Source organism: Dendrobates tinctorius, unplaced genomic scaffold (genome assembly GCF_039654945.1).
Source record: "Dendrobates tinctorius isolate UK_male_01 unplaced genomic scaffold, ASM3965494v1 ptg000007l, whole genome shotgun sequence".
Lineage (NCBI taxonomy): Eukaryota > Metazoa > Chordata > Amphibia > Anura > Dendrobatidae > Dendrobates > Dendrobates tinctorius.
Genome location: NW_027361675.1, coordinates 27701067 through 27719677, shown reverse-complemented (window position 1 = coordinate 27719677; position 18611 = coordinate 27701067). Strand labels below are relative to the sequence as shown.

Sequence of the window (18611 nt, the reverse complement as noted above, 5' to 3'; positions counted from 1 at the left end):
TATTTCACCCACTGTATTACACTTGTTATTACTTAAAGTGCAATTGTCAGCAATTTTGGCAGCTATAAGATGCGGCCACTGTCTTTCAGTTCTTATCTACAGCATTCTATAATGCCTTCGTCGGCCATCTTCCTGAAGCCCACGGCTTAGGGAAAATGGCCACTTGGAAAATAATGCACTCCGCTCTGCCTCACCACCGACACCGTGCCTGCAGCATTGCACCTCTTCTGCCACCGCCGGCTTCCTGAGGAACGTACCCTGCCTACTTGTGTCGCTGCTCTCCTGCTTCTTCATCGCTCCCCGGCATCGCACTCCTGCGCATGTGTACTACTCTGCCTTTCTGAGGGCAGAGTAAAATACTGCAGTGCACAGGCGCTGGGTCACTCTGACCTTTCCCGGAGCCTGCGCACTGCAGTACTTTGCTCTGCCCTCAACAGGGCAGAGAAATATGCCTGCGCAGGAGTGCGATGCCGGGGAGCAATGACGATGCAGGAGGGCAGCATCACGAGAAGATGGGAGGCACCAGACCAGGACCTGCAACACCAATCGGACTGGACAGCACCCCGGGTGAGTATAATAAAACTTATTTTTCTTATCTTTCAGTTCAGACCGGGGGCTTACAGTGGGGAAAAAAGTATTTAGTCAGCCACCATTTGTGCAAGTTCTCCTACTTAAAAAGTTGAGAGAGGCCTGCAATTGACATCATAGGTAGACCACAACTATGAGAGTTAAAATGAGAAAACAAATCAAGAAAATCACCTTGTCTGATTTGGCAAGATGTATTTAGCAAATTATGGTGGAAAAGAAGTATTTGGTCACCTAAAAACATGCAAGATTTCTGGCTCTTGCAGACCTGTCCTCCTCTATCCTCCACTCATTACCTGTAGTAATGGCACCTGTTTGAACTTGTTATCAGTATAAAAGACACATGTCCACAACCTCAAACAGTCACACTCCAAACTCCACTATGGTGAAGACCAAAGAGCTGTCAAAGGACACCAGAAACAAAATTGTAGCACAGCACCAGGTTGAGAAGAATGAATCTGCAATAGGCAAGCAGCTTGGCGTGATGAAATCAACTGTGGGAGCAATAATACAAAAATTAAAGACATACAAGAACACTGATAATCTCCCTCGATCTGGGGCTCCACGCTAGATCTCACCCTGTGGGGGTCAAAATAATCACAAGAATGGTAGCAAAAATCCCAGAACCACACAGGGGGACCTAGTGAATGACCTGCATAGAGCTGGGAGCACCGTAACAAAGGCTATTATCAGTAACACACTATGCCACCATGGACTCAGATCCTGCAGTGCCAGACGTGTCCCCTTGCTTAAGCTAGTACATATCCGGGCTCATCTGAAGTTTGCTAGAGAGCATTTGGATTATGCAGAAGAATATTGGGAGAATGTCATATGGCCTGATGAAACCAAAGTAGAACTGTTTGGTAGAAACAAAACTCATCGTGTTTGAAGGAGACAGAATGCTGAGTTGCATCCAAAGAACACCATACCTGCTGTGAAGCATGGGGGTGGCAATATCATGCTTTGGGGCTGTTTCTCTGCAAAGGGACCAGGACGACTGATCCGTGTACATGAAAGAATGAATGGGGCCATGTATCGTGAGATTTTGAGTGCAATCCTCCTTCCATCAGCAAGGGCATTGAAGATGAAATGTGGATGGGTCTTTCAGTATGATAATGATCCTTAGCACACCACCAGAGCAAGGAAGGAGTGGCTTCGTAAGAAGCATATGAAGGTCCTGGAGTGGCTTAGCCAATCTCCAGGTCTCAACCACATAGAAAACCTTTGGAGGGACTTGAAAGTCCGTGTTTCCAAGCGACAGGCCCAAAACATCACTGCTGTAGATGAAATCTGCATGGAGGAATGGGCCAACATACCACCAACAGTGTGTGCCAATCTTGTAAAGACTTACAGAAAACGTTTGACCTCTGTCATTGCCAACAAAGGATATATAACAAAATATTGAGATGAACGTTTGTTAATGACCAAATACTTATTTTCCACGATAATTTGCAAAATAATTCTTGCCCAATCAGACAAGGTGATTTTCTGGATTTGTTTTCTCATTTTGATTCTCATAGTTGTGGTCTACCTATGATATAATTTACAGGCCTCTATCATCTTTTTTTAAGTGGGAGAACTGACTGGCTGACTAAATACGTTTTCCCCACTGTATCTACAGCACTATAGAATGCTGTAGATAAGCCCTGAAAGGCAGAGGCCGCATCTTATAGCAGCCAAAACAGGTGACAGGTTCCCTTTAAACTATACATTACACATGTTATTAAATAGACTATACATTACACTATTACTTCCACTGTACCTTACACATGTGATTACATAAACTATACATTACACATATTACACAGACTATACGTTATACTTGTTATTACATACACTATACAGTACATTATACTTGTTATTACACTGTTAAATGGAGAAGACTAAAATTCTGAAGTTTCAGCATACTTCCCTAATAGTGATAAACACACAGGAAAACCCATCTCATTGATTGCAAAATTCGGCCTAAAATGAGCAATGAAAAAGTTAAAAGCCTGACCCTTTTAATCCAATGATAGGATCAGGATTGCCAACCTTCTGTAAATAGGATTATGCATTCAGGCTACACATGTGGATTAATGATAAATGAAGAAATGCAGTCGGTGGTTTGAAAATCAAACACCAAATTGAAATAAAATAAATGAAAGGAGCTTCAAGCAATAAATTGGATTAGTGGCAGTTAATCAATCCATGTGATTTCAGAGCCAGGTTGATTTTGGCTCCATTAAAGCACAGAAGATGGCCACATACAGGCTTATAAATGCTACTATGTTAATTCTGCAGTGATATATTCTACGTCTTACAATATTACTTGGTGCTATAAATTGAAATTATCAGGATATTTAGCTTGTCTACATCCACAGTCGATGTTAAGATGTTGCATGAATTTACAAACTGTTTGTATGAAAGGAATCAGCAGTGGTGTATCTACTATAAAGGAAGACCATACTATGCTAGAGCAGAGGCAGATCTAGGTTTTCCAGCGCCTGTGGCAAAAATTCATCTTGGTGCCTCCTCCTATACTCTGCTAAAAGGGAATCTGTCACCCCATTTTAGCCCTATCAGCTGCCAGCACCGCCATCAGGGTCTTATCTACAGCATTCTGTAATGCTGTAGATAAGCCCCCCGTTGTAACCTGAAAGATAAGAAAAACAAGTTATATTATACTCACCCTGACGTCCGGTCCGATGGGTGTCGCGGTCCGGCCGTGGTAGAAGTGAGAAGGAGGACGGCATCGTATGAAGATGGGAGGCGCCGGCCGGACCGCGACATCCACCACACCTGACCGCGCCCCCGGCCCGGTGATTATAATCTAACTTGTTTTTCTTACCTTTCAGGTTACATTGGGGGCTTATCTACAGCATTACAGAATGCTGTAGATAAGCCCCTGATGGCAGTGTCGGCAGCTGATGGGGGCTAAAATGGGGTGACAGATTCCCTTTAAGTGATTTAAGTAGTCGTCATGTGACTGCTCATATGCAATTTACATGCTTACAATCGTGTGCTGACTAGCTGCTCTTCATAGTTCTTTCAATGTTTAGTGAAACACTGCAGCCAATGTTTCATTGAGAGAAGCAGGAAGAGAAGCTAATCAGCATGTGACCCTATGCCGTAAGTATGAATATCACATATGAGTGTTCATGATATGACCACTGGAACTGGCCAGCAGAGCTGAATCATGACAGTGAGCATATAACGCTCTGTTAGGATTGGGCATTGCTTAATTTTATAATTAAAGGGGCTGTCCAAGTTTGTGATGAACATCTGTAGTCACTGTATATGACTGCAGACTTCTGAATCTTCACAACTTGCGTACTGCATGCTGTCAGGATTCTCCCAAGCTGGTAGCAGGCACTCATTTGAATGAAAGCATGCAATTTGCATGCATTCGGCCATATTCCGACTAGACGTGCTTGGACTTGTTCAATTCTGTGAATTGAGCGAGGCGACGTGTGTGTAGTCAGCACGTGACCGCATGTATGCAAATCACATACTTGGTGTTATGTGACCTCTCACTTTCCCTGCAGGCATCGGAGAATACTAGCAGCGGGCAGTGTGCACTCTGTGAAGATTCATAAGTCCGCAGTTACATATAGTGACTGCAGACTTTCATCACAAACCTCTACAACCCCTTTAATGCTCCCAACATAAATACAAATGTAGTAAACCTTATGTTGTCAGACGGCACAATACTTTATTAACATGGTCATGGGATCTTACAAGTGATAGATTGTTACCTGTGTACAGGATCAGAACCAATAACAGCACAAGAATACATCACCAGAATTACCATCAGTACAAGAATACATTACCAGAATCACCATCAGTACAGGAATACATCATTAGAACCCTTATCTGTACAGAAATACAACATCACAGAACCCATCAGTACAGAAATGCATCACCAGTACTACCACCAAAACAGAAATACATCACAATAGCCACCATCAGTACATGAATACATCACCAGATCCACCATCAGTACAGGGCTACATCACCAGAACCACTATCAGTACATAAATACATCACCAGACCCACCATCAGCACAGGCATACATCACCAGAACCACTATCAGTACATGAACACAGCACCAAATTACTATAGCCATCAATTGTAATGTCAGGTATAATTGTATCGCATGATCACAATTCCCAGTGTGTTGTTAACGTTGGTAAGGAGATACTGGGAGTTGTTATTATCAGACTGCAGACCATGCAGGAACCCCAGTACTGGTGAGACGTATTCAGTATCATAAATAAACATTTACATCCAGGAACCTTACAGGTGACATTTTCTCTGATTCTCATTCTTTTCTGCTCCATTTTATTCAGGCGTCATGATAACTTTTCACATCCACAGCTCGTCTCTGCCGACTTCTCTCTTCTACAGTCTTCTGCAGTGCATCCCGACAAAAATAACAGCGCAATTATAATGCTACTGAATAAAGATGTCTGTCCCTCACTGTGCTCCCGGCAAAAAATATGACCCCCCCACATTGTCCCTCTTATCGCACATGCCCTCCACACTGTTCTTTCCTTTCCATACTGGGTGCCCCTTGTTATACTGTCCTCTGACACTGTGTCTCGCACTGTACAGCCCAGTTTCTATACTGTGCCCCTGTCTTATACTCTGCCTCGTCATCATTCTGCCTCCTCCTTGCTGTTCCCTCACACACAATGTAGAACAGTGGGCATAACTGGAGAACAGCCATGACTGCTCCTTGCTGTGTTCTGCTCCAATGACCAGTCACAGCTGTTCTCCAATCATTCCCAATGTTCAACTGATTGATGTCCCACTCAGCAAGTTCACAGGCTGAACAGGATGTTAATCAACTGAAAGTAGGCATGACTGGAGAAAAACCATGGCAGCTCCTCGCTGCCACTCATCTCATTGACTGGAAAGGAGTAGGACAAGGTATTTCAATCATTACATTGTTTTTTTACTTTCGCCAATAGCAACCAACTGTGAAAGACACATGTTTTGGATGTCAATAATCACCTCTAACATGCTCTGTTCTTACTTTTATAGTGAATTTTGGACTGACAGGTTCCTTTTAATTAGAGATCTGCCAAAAGATACGCTTCTATGCTCATCTTGTTTCTTCTTTCTTCTACTGTTCTTACCATTGCGTTTAGTGGCTGGCAGTCTAGTTCATCCTTACATTCTAATAAAGTTATACAGTTGTGGCCAAAAGTATTGACACCCCTGCAATTCTGTCAGATAATACTCAGTTTCCTCCTGAAAATGATTGCAATCACAAATTCTTTGGTATTATTATCTTCATTTAATTTGTCTTAAATGAAAAAACACAAAAGAGAATGAAGCAAAAAGCAAAACATTGATCATTTCACACAAAACTCCAAAAATGGGTCAGACAAAAGTATTGGCACCCTCAGTCTAATACTTGGTTGCACAACCTTTAGCCAAAATAACTGCGACCAACCGCTTCCGGTAACCGTCAATGAGTTTCTTACAATGCTCTGCTGGAATTTTAGACCATTCTTCTTTGGCAAACTGCTCCAGGTCCCTGATATTTGAAGGGTGCCTTCTCCAAACTGCCATTTTTAGATCTCTCTACAGGTGTTATATGGGATTCACCTTAGAAGTCTCCAGTGCTTTCTCTCAAACCATTTTCTAGTGCTTTTTGAAGTGTGTTTTTTGTGTCATTGTCCTGCTGGAAGACCCATGACCTCTGAGGGAGACCCAGCTTTCTCACACTGGGCCCTACATTATGCTGCAAAATTTGTTGGTAGTCTTCTGACTTCATAATGCCATGCACACGGTCAAGCAGTCCAGTGCCAGAGGCAGCAAAGCAACCCCAAAACATCACGGACCCTCCGCCATGTTTGACTGTAGTGACCGTGTTCTTTTCTTTGAATGCCTCTTTTTTTCTCCTGTAAACTCTATGTTGTTGCCTTTGCACAAAAAGCTCTACTTTTGTCTCATCTGACCAGAGAACATTCTTCCAAAACGTTTTAGGCTTTTTCAGGTAAGTTTTGGCAAACTCCAGCCTGGCTTTTTTATGTCTCGGGGTAAGAAGTGGGGTCTTCCTGGGTCTCCTACCATACAGTCCCTTTTCATTCAGACGCCGACGGATAGCACGGGTTGACACTGTTGTACCCTCGGACTGCAGGGCAGCTTGAACTTGTTTGGATGTTAGTCGAGGTTCTTTATCCAACATCCGCACAATCTTGCGTTGAAATCTCTTGTCAATTTTTCTTTTCCGTCCACATCTAGGGTGGTTAGCCACAGTGCCATGGGCTTTAAACTTGTTGATGACACTGCGCACGGTAGACACAGGAACATTCAGGTCTGTGGAATTGGACTTGTAGCCTTGAGATTGCTCATGCTTCCTCACAATTTGGTTTCTCAAGTCCTCAGACAGTTCTTTGGTCTTCTTTCTTTTCTCCATGCTCAATGTGGTACACACAAGGACACAGGACAGAGGTTGAGTCAACTTTAATCCATGTCAACTGGCTGCAAGTGTGATTTAGTTATTGCCAACACCTGTTAGGTGCCACAGGTAAGTTACAGGTGATGTTAATTACACAAATTAGAGAAGTATCACATGATTTTTTGAACAGTGCCAATAGTTTTGTCCACCCTCTTTTTTATGTTTGGTGTGAAATTATATCCAATTTGGCTTTAGGACAATTCTTTTTGTGTTTTTTCATTTAAGACAAATTAAATGAAGATAATAATGCCAAAGAATTTGTGTTTGCAATCATTTTCAGGAAGAAACTGAGTATTATCTGACAGAATTGCAGGGGTGTCAATACTTTTGGCCACAACTGTAGAACACCGAACCTGTATAACAAGATGGCACCAGAAAGACAATCTTAGCAGTGCCCAGCTTCTGCTAACCGGTGTCAATCATGCAGCAGAGGAATATTGATTTTGATGGAGTTTCCCATCGATTAGCTAATTGCCATAATACACTATTGTTCAAAATGGTCAGAAGAGGAGTTGCAATATACAGTGGCTCTTTTCTCAGACCTAAGGGTCCCAAGAGAAGAATCTAATGGGGAATGTGGATGAGTGTTGTTCGGTTTGTAAAGGGAGAATTGTAAATCAGGTTTCGCCTGGGTTTTTGAGAGGATAGTTGGCCTAGAAGAATAGGGTCCAGAGTCTAAATCGGTTTAACTTGTGCATGCAGTTCACATGTTTATGTGGGCTTCCTCAAGTGTTGCAGTTGCCACCAACACACCAAAAATGTGCTATTAATTTCATTAGTCTCATTTAAAATAGGTATAAACGTATGTGTGTGCCAAATGAAGGGAATTTAGACTATTCATCCCCATTAGCAATGGCATAGAAACAAAAATTTGATTGGGGGCTCACTTTGCTACCACATACCCCACCAGAACCTTGTTTACTCCTACCTTTTCCATTTTAGGAGAAAAGAAAGGTCAGAGCAGAGCCGCCCCCCAATGGCATGGGCGGAGGTCGGCATGACGGGGGTTTGGAGGAGTTGGGGGATATTTAATTAAGGCGCGGATTCTAGTGGGATTGTATATATGTATATATATATGTATGGGTTTGGGGTGGGGCCCGTTCAGTTCCCGCTCTCTGGGGTTAAGATTTGTCAGCTCCACTCACCATGTCGGGCATGGCGCGAATCCTTGAGAGCTGGAGGACTGCAGCATTGACGCAGCCTCAGGGCTGGCTTGAGAGACAGGTGGCCGGGATCATCAGTGGGAACGCAGGGCCAGTTGATGAATCTGCACTGTGGGAGCAACATCCCCGGCGGGTGAGGCCTCCAGAGCTGTAACTTCTTCTTTAAGAGTCTCCTCTTTCCTCCACTCATTACCTGTAGTAATGGCACCTGTTTAAACTTGTTATCAGTATAAAAAGACACCTGTGCACACCCTCAAACAGTCTGACTCCAAACTCCACTATGGTGAAGACCAAAGAGCTGTCAAAGGACACCAGAAATAAAATTGTAGCCCTGCACCAGGCTGGGAAGACTGAATCTGCAATAGCCAACCAGCTTGGAGTGAAGAAATCAACTGTGGGAGCAATAATTAGAAAATGGAAGACATACAAGACCACTGATAATCTCCCTCGATCTGGTGCTCCACGCAAAATCCCACCCCGTGGGGTCAGAATGATCACAAGAACGGTGAGCAAAAATCCCAGAACCACGCGGGGGGACCTAGTGAATGAACTGCAGAGAGCTGGGACCAATGTAACAAGGCCTACCATAAGTAACACACTACGCCACCATGGACTCAGATCCTGCAGTGCCAGACGTGTCCCACTGCTTAAGCCTGTACATGTCCGGGCCCGTCTGAAGTTTGCTAGAGAGCATTTGGATGATCCAGAGGAGTTTTGGGAGAATGTCCTATGGTCTGATGAAACCAAACTGGAACTGTTTGGTAGAAACACAACTTGTCGTGTTTGGAGGAAAAAGAATACTGAGTTGCATCCATCAAACACCATACCTACTGTAAAGCATGGTGGTGGAAACATCATGCTTTGGGGCTGTTTCTCTGCAAAGGGGCCAGGACGACTGATCCGGGTACATGAAAGAATGAATGGGGCCATGTATCGTGAGATTTTGAGTGCAAACCTCCTTCCATCAGCAAGGGCATTGAAGATGAAACGTGGCTGGGTCTTTCAACATGACAATGATCCAAAGCACACCGCCAGGGCAACGAAGGAGTGGCTTCGTAAGAAGCATTTCAAGGTCCTGGAGTGGCCTAGCCAGTCTCCAGATCTCAACCCTATAGAAAACCTTTGGAGGGAGTTGAAAGTCCGTGTTGCCAAGCGAAAAGCCAAAAACATCACTGCTCTAGAGGAGATCTGCATGGAGGAATGGGCCAACATACCAACAACAGTGTGTGGCAACCTTGTGAAGACTTACAGAAAACGTTTGACCTCTGTCATTGCCAACAAAGGATATATCACAAAGTATTGAGATGAAATTTTGTTTCTGACCAAATACTTATTTTCCACCATAATATGCAAATAAAATGAAAAAAAAAACAGACAATGTGATTTTCTGGATTTTTTTTTCCTCAGTTTGTCTCCCATAGTTGAGGTCTACCTATGATGTAAATTACAGACGCCTCTCATCTTTTTAAGTGGTGGAACTTGCACTATTGCTGACTGACTAAATACTTTTTTTCCCCACTGTATGTCTCTGGTTGCGGGTCATGGCACAAAATAAGTTTGGTCACTCTTTTCATGGGGGGGGCCAGGAGCGCCAGCAAGGTCAATAATCAGCCCAGCTCATCAGGGTCGGGGGGGTCAGGCGGGACAGTCAGGGGGACACAAATTGGGCCTGTGCTGGCAATTTAACGATGACCAGTGTAAGTTTGGAGCGAACTGCAAATTTAAGCACCTCTGCTCGCATTGGAGTGGCTCATCACATGGGGCCACCAAGTGTTTCAAGAAAGGCAAGCCCAAAGTGGGAGGCAGTAGTGAACCTGGAAAAGATGGTCCCTTATCTAAATAGATATCCGGACAAGGGCAAAGCGGACTTGCTGTTTTCAGGTTTTAAGGAAGGTTTTGTAATCCCGGCTCCTCCTTTTGCCATACTGCGGGTTCTTAAGAATCTTCGGTCGGCGGTGTTATATGGAGACGTTGTTTCCGAGAAATTAGGCAAAGAGGTTGCTTTGGGTCACATGGCAGGCCTATTTACGGATCCTCTTTTGAGGATTTGGTAGTTTGAGGGGGTTGAGCCTAACAAGGAGCCGAATAAGTTTCGGCTGATTCATCATTTGTCTTATCCTCGGGGGATGTCGGTGAATGACGGGATTGGCCCGGAGCTCTGCTCTGTGGTTTAGGGGTCTTTTGATGAAGCAACAAGGTGGGATAGGTAGTGTGGTAAGGGGGCTCTCATGGCTAAGACAGATATCGAATCCGCTTTCCGGTTAATACCGGTTCATCCAGACAGTATTAAATTGTTGGGTTGTTATTGAGAAGGTTGGTTTTTTGTTGATAGGTGTTTGCCTATGGGGTGTTCTTTATTGTGCGCCTTTTTTGAGGCCTTCAGTTCTTTTTTGGAATGGGTGGTTCGGGATGTTTCAGGTTTTGATTCTATCATTCATTATCTGGATGATTTTTTGTGTGTTGGTCCGGCCGAGTCGGCGTGTTGTCACAGGATTTTAAGAGCAATTGAGAGGGTGGCATAGCTTTTTGGGGAGCCGCTAACTCCAGGCAAAACGGAAGGTCCAAGTATGTGTTTACATTTCTTGGGCATTGTTATTGACACTGTCAATTGAGAATTCAGACTACCTGAGGAGAGAGTGATGTCTTTTTGTTTTAAGCTACTGGGCCAACAGGATTTGACGAAGGCTTTTTAGAGAAACAGGCAGTGAAAGGATTTCGCTGGAGTAATGGCCAAGGGGACATGAGGCGGCCGGTTTCTTTCAGTTTGTTGGAAAGACTGGGGGTATTGGAATCGTTATGTTTGTCGATTTTCGAAGTTTGCTTTTTCAGGTTGGCTTTTTCCCTTGCCTTTTTTTGGGGCTTTGAGAGTGGGGGAACTGGTTTTGCCAAGTAAGAGAAAGATGGGTGGGCTTTTGGCCAGAGATGATGTAGTCACATCGGGTGGTGTGGAGTTTTGGTTTCAGAGGTCAAATACAGATCAGGAGGGCAGGGGTAGGCGGGTCGTGTTGGGCCCGGTCAAAGATTCTTTGAGGTGCCCAGTCAGGTGTTTACAAGTGTTCTGGGATTTTCAGCTCAGTCGGGAGGGTTCATTGTTGTGTCATGCGGACGGGTCTTTTTTGTCCAGGTATCAGCTTAAAGCTGTATTTAGGAAGGCTGTTCACTCGCTGGGTTTGCATGAGTCTCGTTTTGCGCCTCATCCTTTTGTATTGGGGCAGCAACTGAGGCGGCTGTGTGTGGTCTGGGGGTCGAAGCTATTCAGTATTGGGGGGTGGCAGTCCAAACATTACTGCAGTTACGTTAGACCTCAAGCGGTGGTTGCGGATTTTTGTGGGTGAAGGGTTTTTGTTTGAGGGTTTTTGTTATGATGTGTTTTAGAACTTTGTATATTGTTTTTCAGGCACCACTTCGCTACTTGTGTGGATTTTCGTCCAATCATTTTTCTACTGGGGAGCTTTGTGAGCTGACGTCAGGAAGGAGAGTAGACAGCACAGTTTTCCCAGGAGTACGGAGGTGATCTGGTGGCTCGGCTTTAGGGGGATGTCTTGGAACAGGGTTCTGCAGGAGATACATAGCAGTGCCCGATTGGACAGAGCTTGTTTTTGGTTTTGCATGTGGGAGGTAATGATCTGGGGTTTCGGCCTTTCAGGGAGTTGGTGAAAGATATCAAGCATGACTTACTGTGGTTGTGGTTGTTATATTTTGGAATTACCATTGTTTGGTCTGAAATTGTGCCGCGAAAACACTGGCCCAAGATGAGGTCGCTTGTGAAGGTTAATAAAGTCAGAATAAAGGTCAATAGGGCAGTGTCTTCTTTTGTTTCCAGGAATGGGGGCGTTACAGTGAGGCATTTCGAATTGGAGAAATGGTAGAATGATTTTTGGTTGGCTGATGGGGTTCATTTGAATGCGGTGGGTAGTGACATCTGGGCCCTCGGTTTACAAAAAGGCATAGAGAGGGCCATAGCTGTTCGGTCTGGGGATTCCCGGGCCTTTTGAAGTGTTCAATGGCCCTCATTGTGGCGGTTGGGGGGAGTCCTTGTAGTTGGTTGGAAATTGGTCTGGGGGATCCATTTGTATATGGTGTCCTCTTTTTGGATTTAAGATGGTGTGGATCTGGTGAAATGTGGAGGGGAGTTTCGCCAAGGGTGGTCGGATCCCCAGAAAATTCTAGTGAACAGTGAACCCTTGTGTTTTGGTGCTCCCGAGCCAGTGGGGTAATGGCTGGGAGTAAATTGTTGGTATGTTATGTTCACTGTATGTTTTGGTAATCACCAGATTTTGGAAGCCTCAAGAACTCCTCCCAGCGTGTCAAATGTTATTTATACTGCAATGTTTTTATTGTTGTTTGTTTAAATAAAGGCTGCTGTGGCCAAAAATTTCCAAAGAAAATTAGTGTCGCTGTCTTTTTGGGGTGTAACTGAATGGGTTGAAATAAATGGGTGAGGGGCTCATAGCATCGGTTTATTCCCCCTGCATGACTTCAACAATACTAATGTCAAGTGACAGCATAATCTTCTGATGAGTTCCATCTCTTTTTGGTAATTGGAACCCAAGAGGTTGTGAATATGAATTGAGGATTTTTTTTTCTCAATGGATCTTAGGGTCCCGTCACACACAGCGATCTCGCTAGCTGTCACTGATTTTGTGACACATCAGCGATCTCGCCAGTGAGATCGCTGTGTGTGACGGGGATCAGCGACTGGCCCCCCTGCCGGTTATCGCTGATCGTGCTCGAGCGGCTTGGGCCGTTTATCGATCGCTGGTGTCCCGCTGGCCAGCGCGCATCGCTGCGTGTGGCAGCGAGAGACCAGCGATCAGCGACGCTGGTTTCTAATGTAAACATCGGGTATCCAGGAGCCACGTACACGCTGGTTTCCAAGGTAAACAGCGGGTATCCAGGAGTCGCGCGGCTCCTAGATACCCGATGTTTACCTCGGAAACCAGCGTGTACGCCGGTTTCCAAGGTAAACAGCGGGTATCCAGGAGCCGCGGCTCCTGGATACCCGATGTTTACATTAGAAACCAGCGTCGCTGGTCCTGATCGCTGGAGGGGCTGTCTATGTGACAGCTCACCAGTGATCAGCCTAACGATGTTCCAGCGATCCCATCCATGTCGGATCGTTGGTGGGATCTCTGGGACATTGTTATGTGTGACGGGGGCTTTATAGTATTTCCCTGTTCTGCTTCTATGGTGTGGGCAGCATTACCTATACAAGAGACAGCAACTGATCCTGTCAGCAAGATCAATCCTTAAACTGTTTATATGTTTATATTACTTTGAAAGATAATGTCATCCACATATTTACTTATGCAATACATTGCTCCCTGACTAAAAAAAACAGCTGTTTTAATTCATATGCAAATGAACTTTAAGTGCTCAGGGTGTGTCAAAGCACTTCTCAATCCTCTGCCTCCTTGACTGTAAAATTTCTTATATCAATACATAAGTTGATATAATCATTAACAGTCTTTTTTTCCAGACCAAAAGAAGCAGAAGCAGCTACTAGTCTTGCATCAGCTCTGAAAGGGTAGTATGCGGTATAGAAACAAATGCTATGTTTGGAATCTGTGTGCTGTTGTCAGTCAAGGAAGATGGAAACACTTTGACTGTCACCAAAAAAAGAGAAGTCTAAAACTACCATAGGCTTTGGCTGAGAGAAAAAAAGCTCTATCAGCTATAAAAGGAGTCTGCCTCCACAAAAACACAATTGAAACCAGCCCCAAAGGCATTTAAGGCACTTATCTCCTATATAAATCTGCTCCTGAATTTGGATACCCCCTGCCTCCACTACGCACAAAGGAGGAGAGAGCTGTGTGGTGGCATGCTGAAACTCCAGTGGGGCATCCAAATGCGGGCAGAGGAAAAGTGTACTGAAGCCACGCAAAGGGCAAACCAAGTACCCAATTAGCATATGAGAATAAAGAACATATTTTGCAAAATGAAGAACAGATTATATAGTGAAGGTATCACTTTTACAAGGATGGAGTCTCCTATATTACAATTTGCTTAGTTTAAATTGTGTTTGGGGGATGACTGACTCCCAGTGGGAAGAGCTTAATGAAGCTTCCCCATCTGTAGACACATATAGGACTTATAAGCATCATTCAGTCACGATTTGTAGTATGAAATTTGACTGTAATGTGAGTAAGCCCATAGACATAGGTTGATTGCAAATTGTCTTCATTTATCCTGCTGCTGACTGATGTTTTAAATCCAGTTGAGGTTTCTGATTGTAATGTCCAAGCTGTTTCCCTGCAAAATATAGTGATTGTTTATTCTCATTTGCACATGGAAACACGAGAAGCAATTGAATGAAAGTTAATGGGAGAAGATACAGATTAGATATTAGAAAAAACTTTTTGACAGTGAGGGTGATCAATGAGTGGAACAGGCTGCTATGAGAGGTGGTAAGTTCTCCTTCAATGGAAGTCTTCAAACAGAGACTGGACAGACATCTGTCTGGGATGCACAAAGAAAAAAAGGAAGAACCAGCTCACCTTAATAGCCTGTGGTGCGGGGAAGCATGGAAACCATGGAGTCATCACGTAGGTTCAATAGGAAAAGGAAGAGTTTTCCTGCTTCCAAAAAATCCAAATTTTTTGCAGATAAAAGCAAAGTCACAACGCATACAGCTCACATGATAGTGAATAGAGCAACACATTTCTAACAGTGAAATGTTCTTTCTCAAAGCACTGAGAAGCTTTGAGAAAGAACATTTCACTGTTCGAAACGCGTTGCTCTATTCACTATCATGTGAGCTGTATGCTTTGTGACTTTGCTTTTATCTGCAAAAAATTTGGATTTTTTGGAAGCAGGAAAACTCTTCCTTTTCCTATTGAACCTACGTGATGACTCCATGGTTTCCATGCTTCCCCGCACCACAGGCAATAAATTTGAATTTTTTGGAAGCTGGAAAACTCTTTCTTTTTCTATCTGTCTGGGATGGTTTAGTGAATCCTGCTTTGAGCAGGGGATTAGACACTATGACCCTGGAGGTCCCTTCCCACTCTAGCATTCTATGATTCTATGAATAAAGCCCCCGTCACACATAGCGATCTCGCTAGCGAGATCACTGCTGAGTCACAAGTTTTGTGATGCAACTGCGATCTCACCAGCGAGATCACTGTGTGTGACACTGACCAGCGACCGGCCCCCCTGCCGGTTATCGCTGATCGTCCTGGAATGGCCTGGACATTTTTTTGATCGCTGGTCTCCCGCTGGCCAGCACGCATCTCTGCATGTGACAGGCGGGAGACCGGCGATCAGCGATCTGGCACTGGTAACTAAGGTAAACGTGGGGTTTCTAACGGCGCGCAGCTTAGAAACCCGGTGTGTACCTTAGTTACCAGCGCGCTGGTGAAGGGAGCTGGTAACCAAGGTACACATCGGGTTTCTAAGTGCCGCGCGCCGCTTAGAAACCCGATGTGTACCTTGGTTACCAGCTCCCTGCACCAGCGTGCTGGTAACTAAGGTATACAGTGGGTAACTAAGCGATGTGTGTCCTTTGTTACCCCCCCGTGTCGCTGGTGCTGATCGCTGGTGAAGATGCCTGTTTGGCAGCTCACCAGCGATCATGTAGCGACACATCAGCGATCCTGACAAGGTCATATCGTTGTCGGGATCGCTGGTGCGTCGCTATGTGTGACGTGGCCCTAAGGCCGGGTTCACATTAGCATTTGTGTTCGTAGCATGGTGCTGCGGACTTCTTTCCTTAAGCTCGGCCTACTTCCGCATGCGTCCTCCGTACCTATCTTTCACATTGTGTACGCAGGACATGCATTGTATGCGGACGTGTCCGCGTGCGTCGTTTTGAAGTGCCCTCCGAAAGCAACATGTTGCATTTCCTTGTGTTCAGCGGGCACATCAAAACGACGCACATGGACGCATCCGCATACAACGCATGTCCCTGAGCACATAATGTTAAAGATAGGTACACGCAGGATGCATGCGGAAGTAGGCGGAGCTTAAGGAAAGAAGTACGCAGCACCACGCTGCGGACTGAAACACTAATGTGAACCAAGCCTAAGTGAGGTAGAGGAAGATGATTCTATCAGTGTCTGGGCCCAGGGCTGTGATGACTGCAGGAATCATTGGTAAAGTGAAATGTAAAATGTTTCTATTTCCGGTATTTGTCTTTATATGGGTTTCTTGCACAGTAGATTACACCTATACTCAGGCTTGGGCTCACGAAAGAACATTATGGGCTATCGATTGAAATAAAGAACATATCTACTTGTAAAATAATCAGATATATCATCAGTATGATCTAATAAGTTATTTGTGAATCAACCCCCAAAAATTCAACCTTAGCGACAAATAATTAGCTCCAAAGTCAGATCTAAATGACAAAATGGCGTTGTCTTCTGCTCGACTAGTTGATCCCATTCCTGTGTCAGTGCCTGGGCCCACCAGGGTTTCTCTGTTGGTATGGTAGGCCAGTCTGACTCTGACCTCAGAACGAGAGAAATTTGTGCCACTGTAAATTAATTCTGTTATTTTTTTTTTTATATAAATAAAATCAGGTTAAGACTAGACTCCAGGTTTTCTGCTCTCAGGTGTGAAAATATAAGTAACAAATGTATATCAACAGATAAGATATGTTGTATGTAAGAGGGTTGTTTCTTAATCATCACTAGACTTCACAATGCAAAATGCACACATTATTAAATTGATTTTCTGGACTTTATCAGACTAGTGTGACGACATTGAAAATACATGACAGAATGTACATAAGTGAGTAAAACAAATAAATAAGAATGGCTAATCGTTTTTGAAAATGTAAATTAAGTCTCTGCCGTCCTTGCCTGAGGGACAGCTCCTCAGTGTCTCTCCTCCCTCCCTGAGATCTCACACAGCTTAGTACAAGCTGCAGCTGTCAGTCAGGCAGGGTGGGCAGTGACTGAATAGACTTGGACCTTTTGAGCCTTCACTTTCGTAAAGTGCTTGCTTTAATATCAGGATTGTACAGCTATTCTGAGATGGATTTTCAAAGAAAGTACAATAGCCTCAACAGATCTGTGAGATTTATTTAATTATGTACGTAGTTTGTATTCAGAAATCTGCTGACAGATCTGCTTTGAATATAATAGCTATTGTGTAAAATCTCTGTAAGTTGTAGCGTTCTCTGGGTTTTGGACAGTTAAATTATTTGGATCATGAAAAGTATCAACATTTCATGCTGAAATCAATATCACCAATTTCCAAATCCTGGAGAACCAATTTATGGGCACACTTTCCCCTGCTTATCACACTGCTTCCCTCCATCATTCCCTCCTTTTTTGTCTTTTTTTCTAGGTGTCAGATGGGGAACCTTCTAAAAGTCTTGTCTTATAGCGACCTAGAACAGTGTCCCACTTTTTTCCTTGACTTTGAACGTGAGATCATTTTATTTTTCCATGTTTTTTTTTTTTAATTTTGCTTTCATTTTATTTTTATGTTGTTTTTATTTGATGTCATCATAAAGCACTGCATTTTTATACTGTGATGATTCATTTGATAAGGTTTCATTATTTAAATATATGGTCCCATGCTACAAGATAACATGGGTTACTAAAAGCTAGAGGGATTTCACAAATTGCACATATACATTCTCATTTTTAACATGCCATTATATTTTTTTTATTCTTGTGGTTATAGTTCACTTCTTTATACCGCTACAAATCATAAGTAAAATAGGCTGTTAAAAAAAACTTGAAAGCAAAATGGAAAAATAGAAATTTTCCGTAACTGGTTAACACCTAAGAGCAGAAATATGGCCCCTTTGCATTCTCTATCTAGTATACCTGACTAATCCATTGAAGCTAAACATCATCTGATTTCTTTTATATCACTACTCCAGTTGTTTGTGTTTTATTTAGCTGCTGAAGGGGTGGCACTAGTATAAGTTTCCTGTCCGTATTATACTTACTACTTGCCATCTTCTTCTTCTCTCCGTGTCACTCCAGTCATCTTCTGCAGTTTGTGACCTATTGGATCGCTCCACTGTTTGCTGGGGGTGAGCTGGTGATCACTTCTTAATGTAAGTCAATGAGAGTCAGCACAAGGCCAGAACGAGGGTCTCATAGACTTACACTGAGAGCTTATGACCGTTACATCTCACTTCCAGTCAGCCAGAAGTTGGGGGTCACAAGATGGCAAGTCAGTACCGGAGCGGCACTGAGAACAGCTGAAGACTCTGGCTGGTGAGTATAATACTAGTGTCAGGGAACTTACATTACTGCCATCACTCCATCGCTGAAATAAAAATTTAAAAAAAACAGGCTGGAGTAGTGCTTTAACTGTAACCATTGTTTTAAAATGCACATTAGCTCATGTCAGCAAGGACACTTTGAGACATTTTTCTGGATAATTATGAGCCAAGGTTTATGAGACAATATTAGGCTGTGATCTTTTATAGCTGTCATCATAGC

At 43.7% G+C, this 18611-nt stretch overlaps 1 protein-coding gene across 6 annotated transcripts in view; it reads left to right on the top strand.

Annotated features, from left to right (window-relative positions):
* The window catches only part of LOC141087068 (CYFIP-related Rac1 interactor A-like), a 92590-nt gene that overhangs the window by 47007 nt on the left and 26972 nt on the right, over nt 1-18611 (top strand). For 2 of the 6 annotated variants that reach the window (XM_073572949.1, XM_073572948.1), the window contains exon 3: nt 17497-17576. The exons of the other annotated variants lie outside the window; for them this stretch is intronic. In XM_073572949.1, coding sequence (XP_073429050.1) covers nt 17504-17576 — 73 coding nt within the window. In that variant the 5' untranslated portion in view covers nt 17497-17503. The remainder of the gene's footprint in view (nt 1-17496; nt 17577-18611) is intronic. 6 annotated transcript variants of the gene reach the window in all.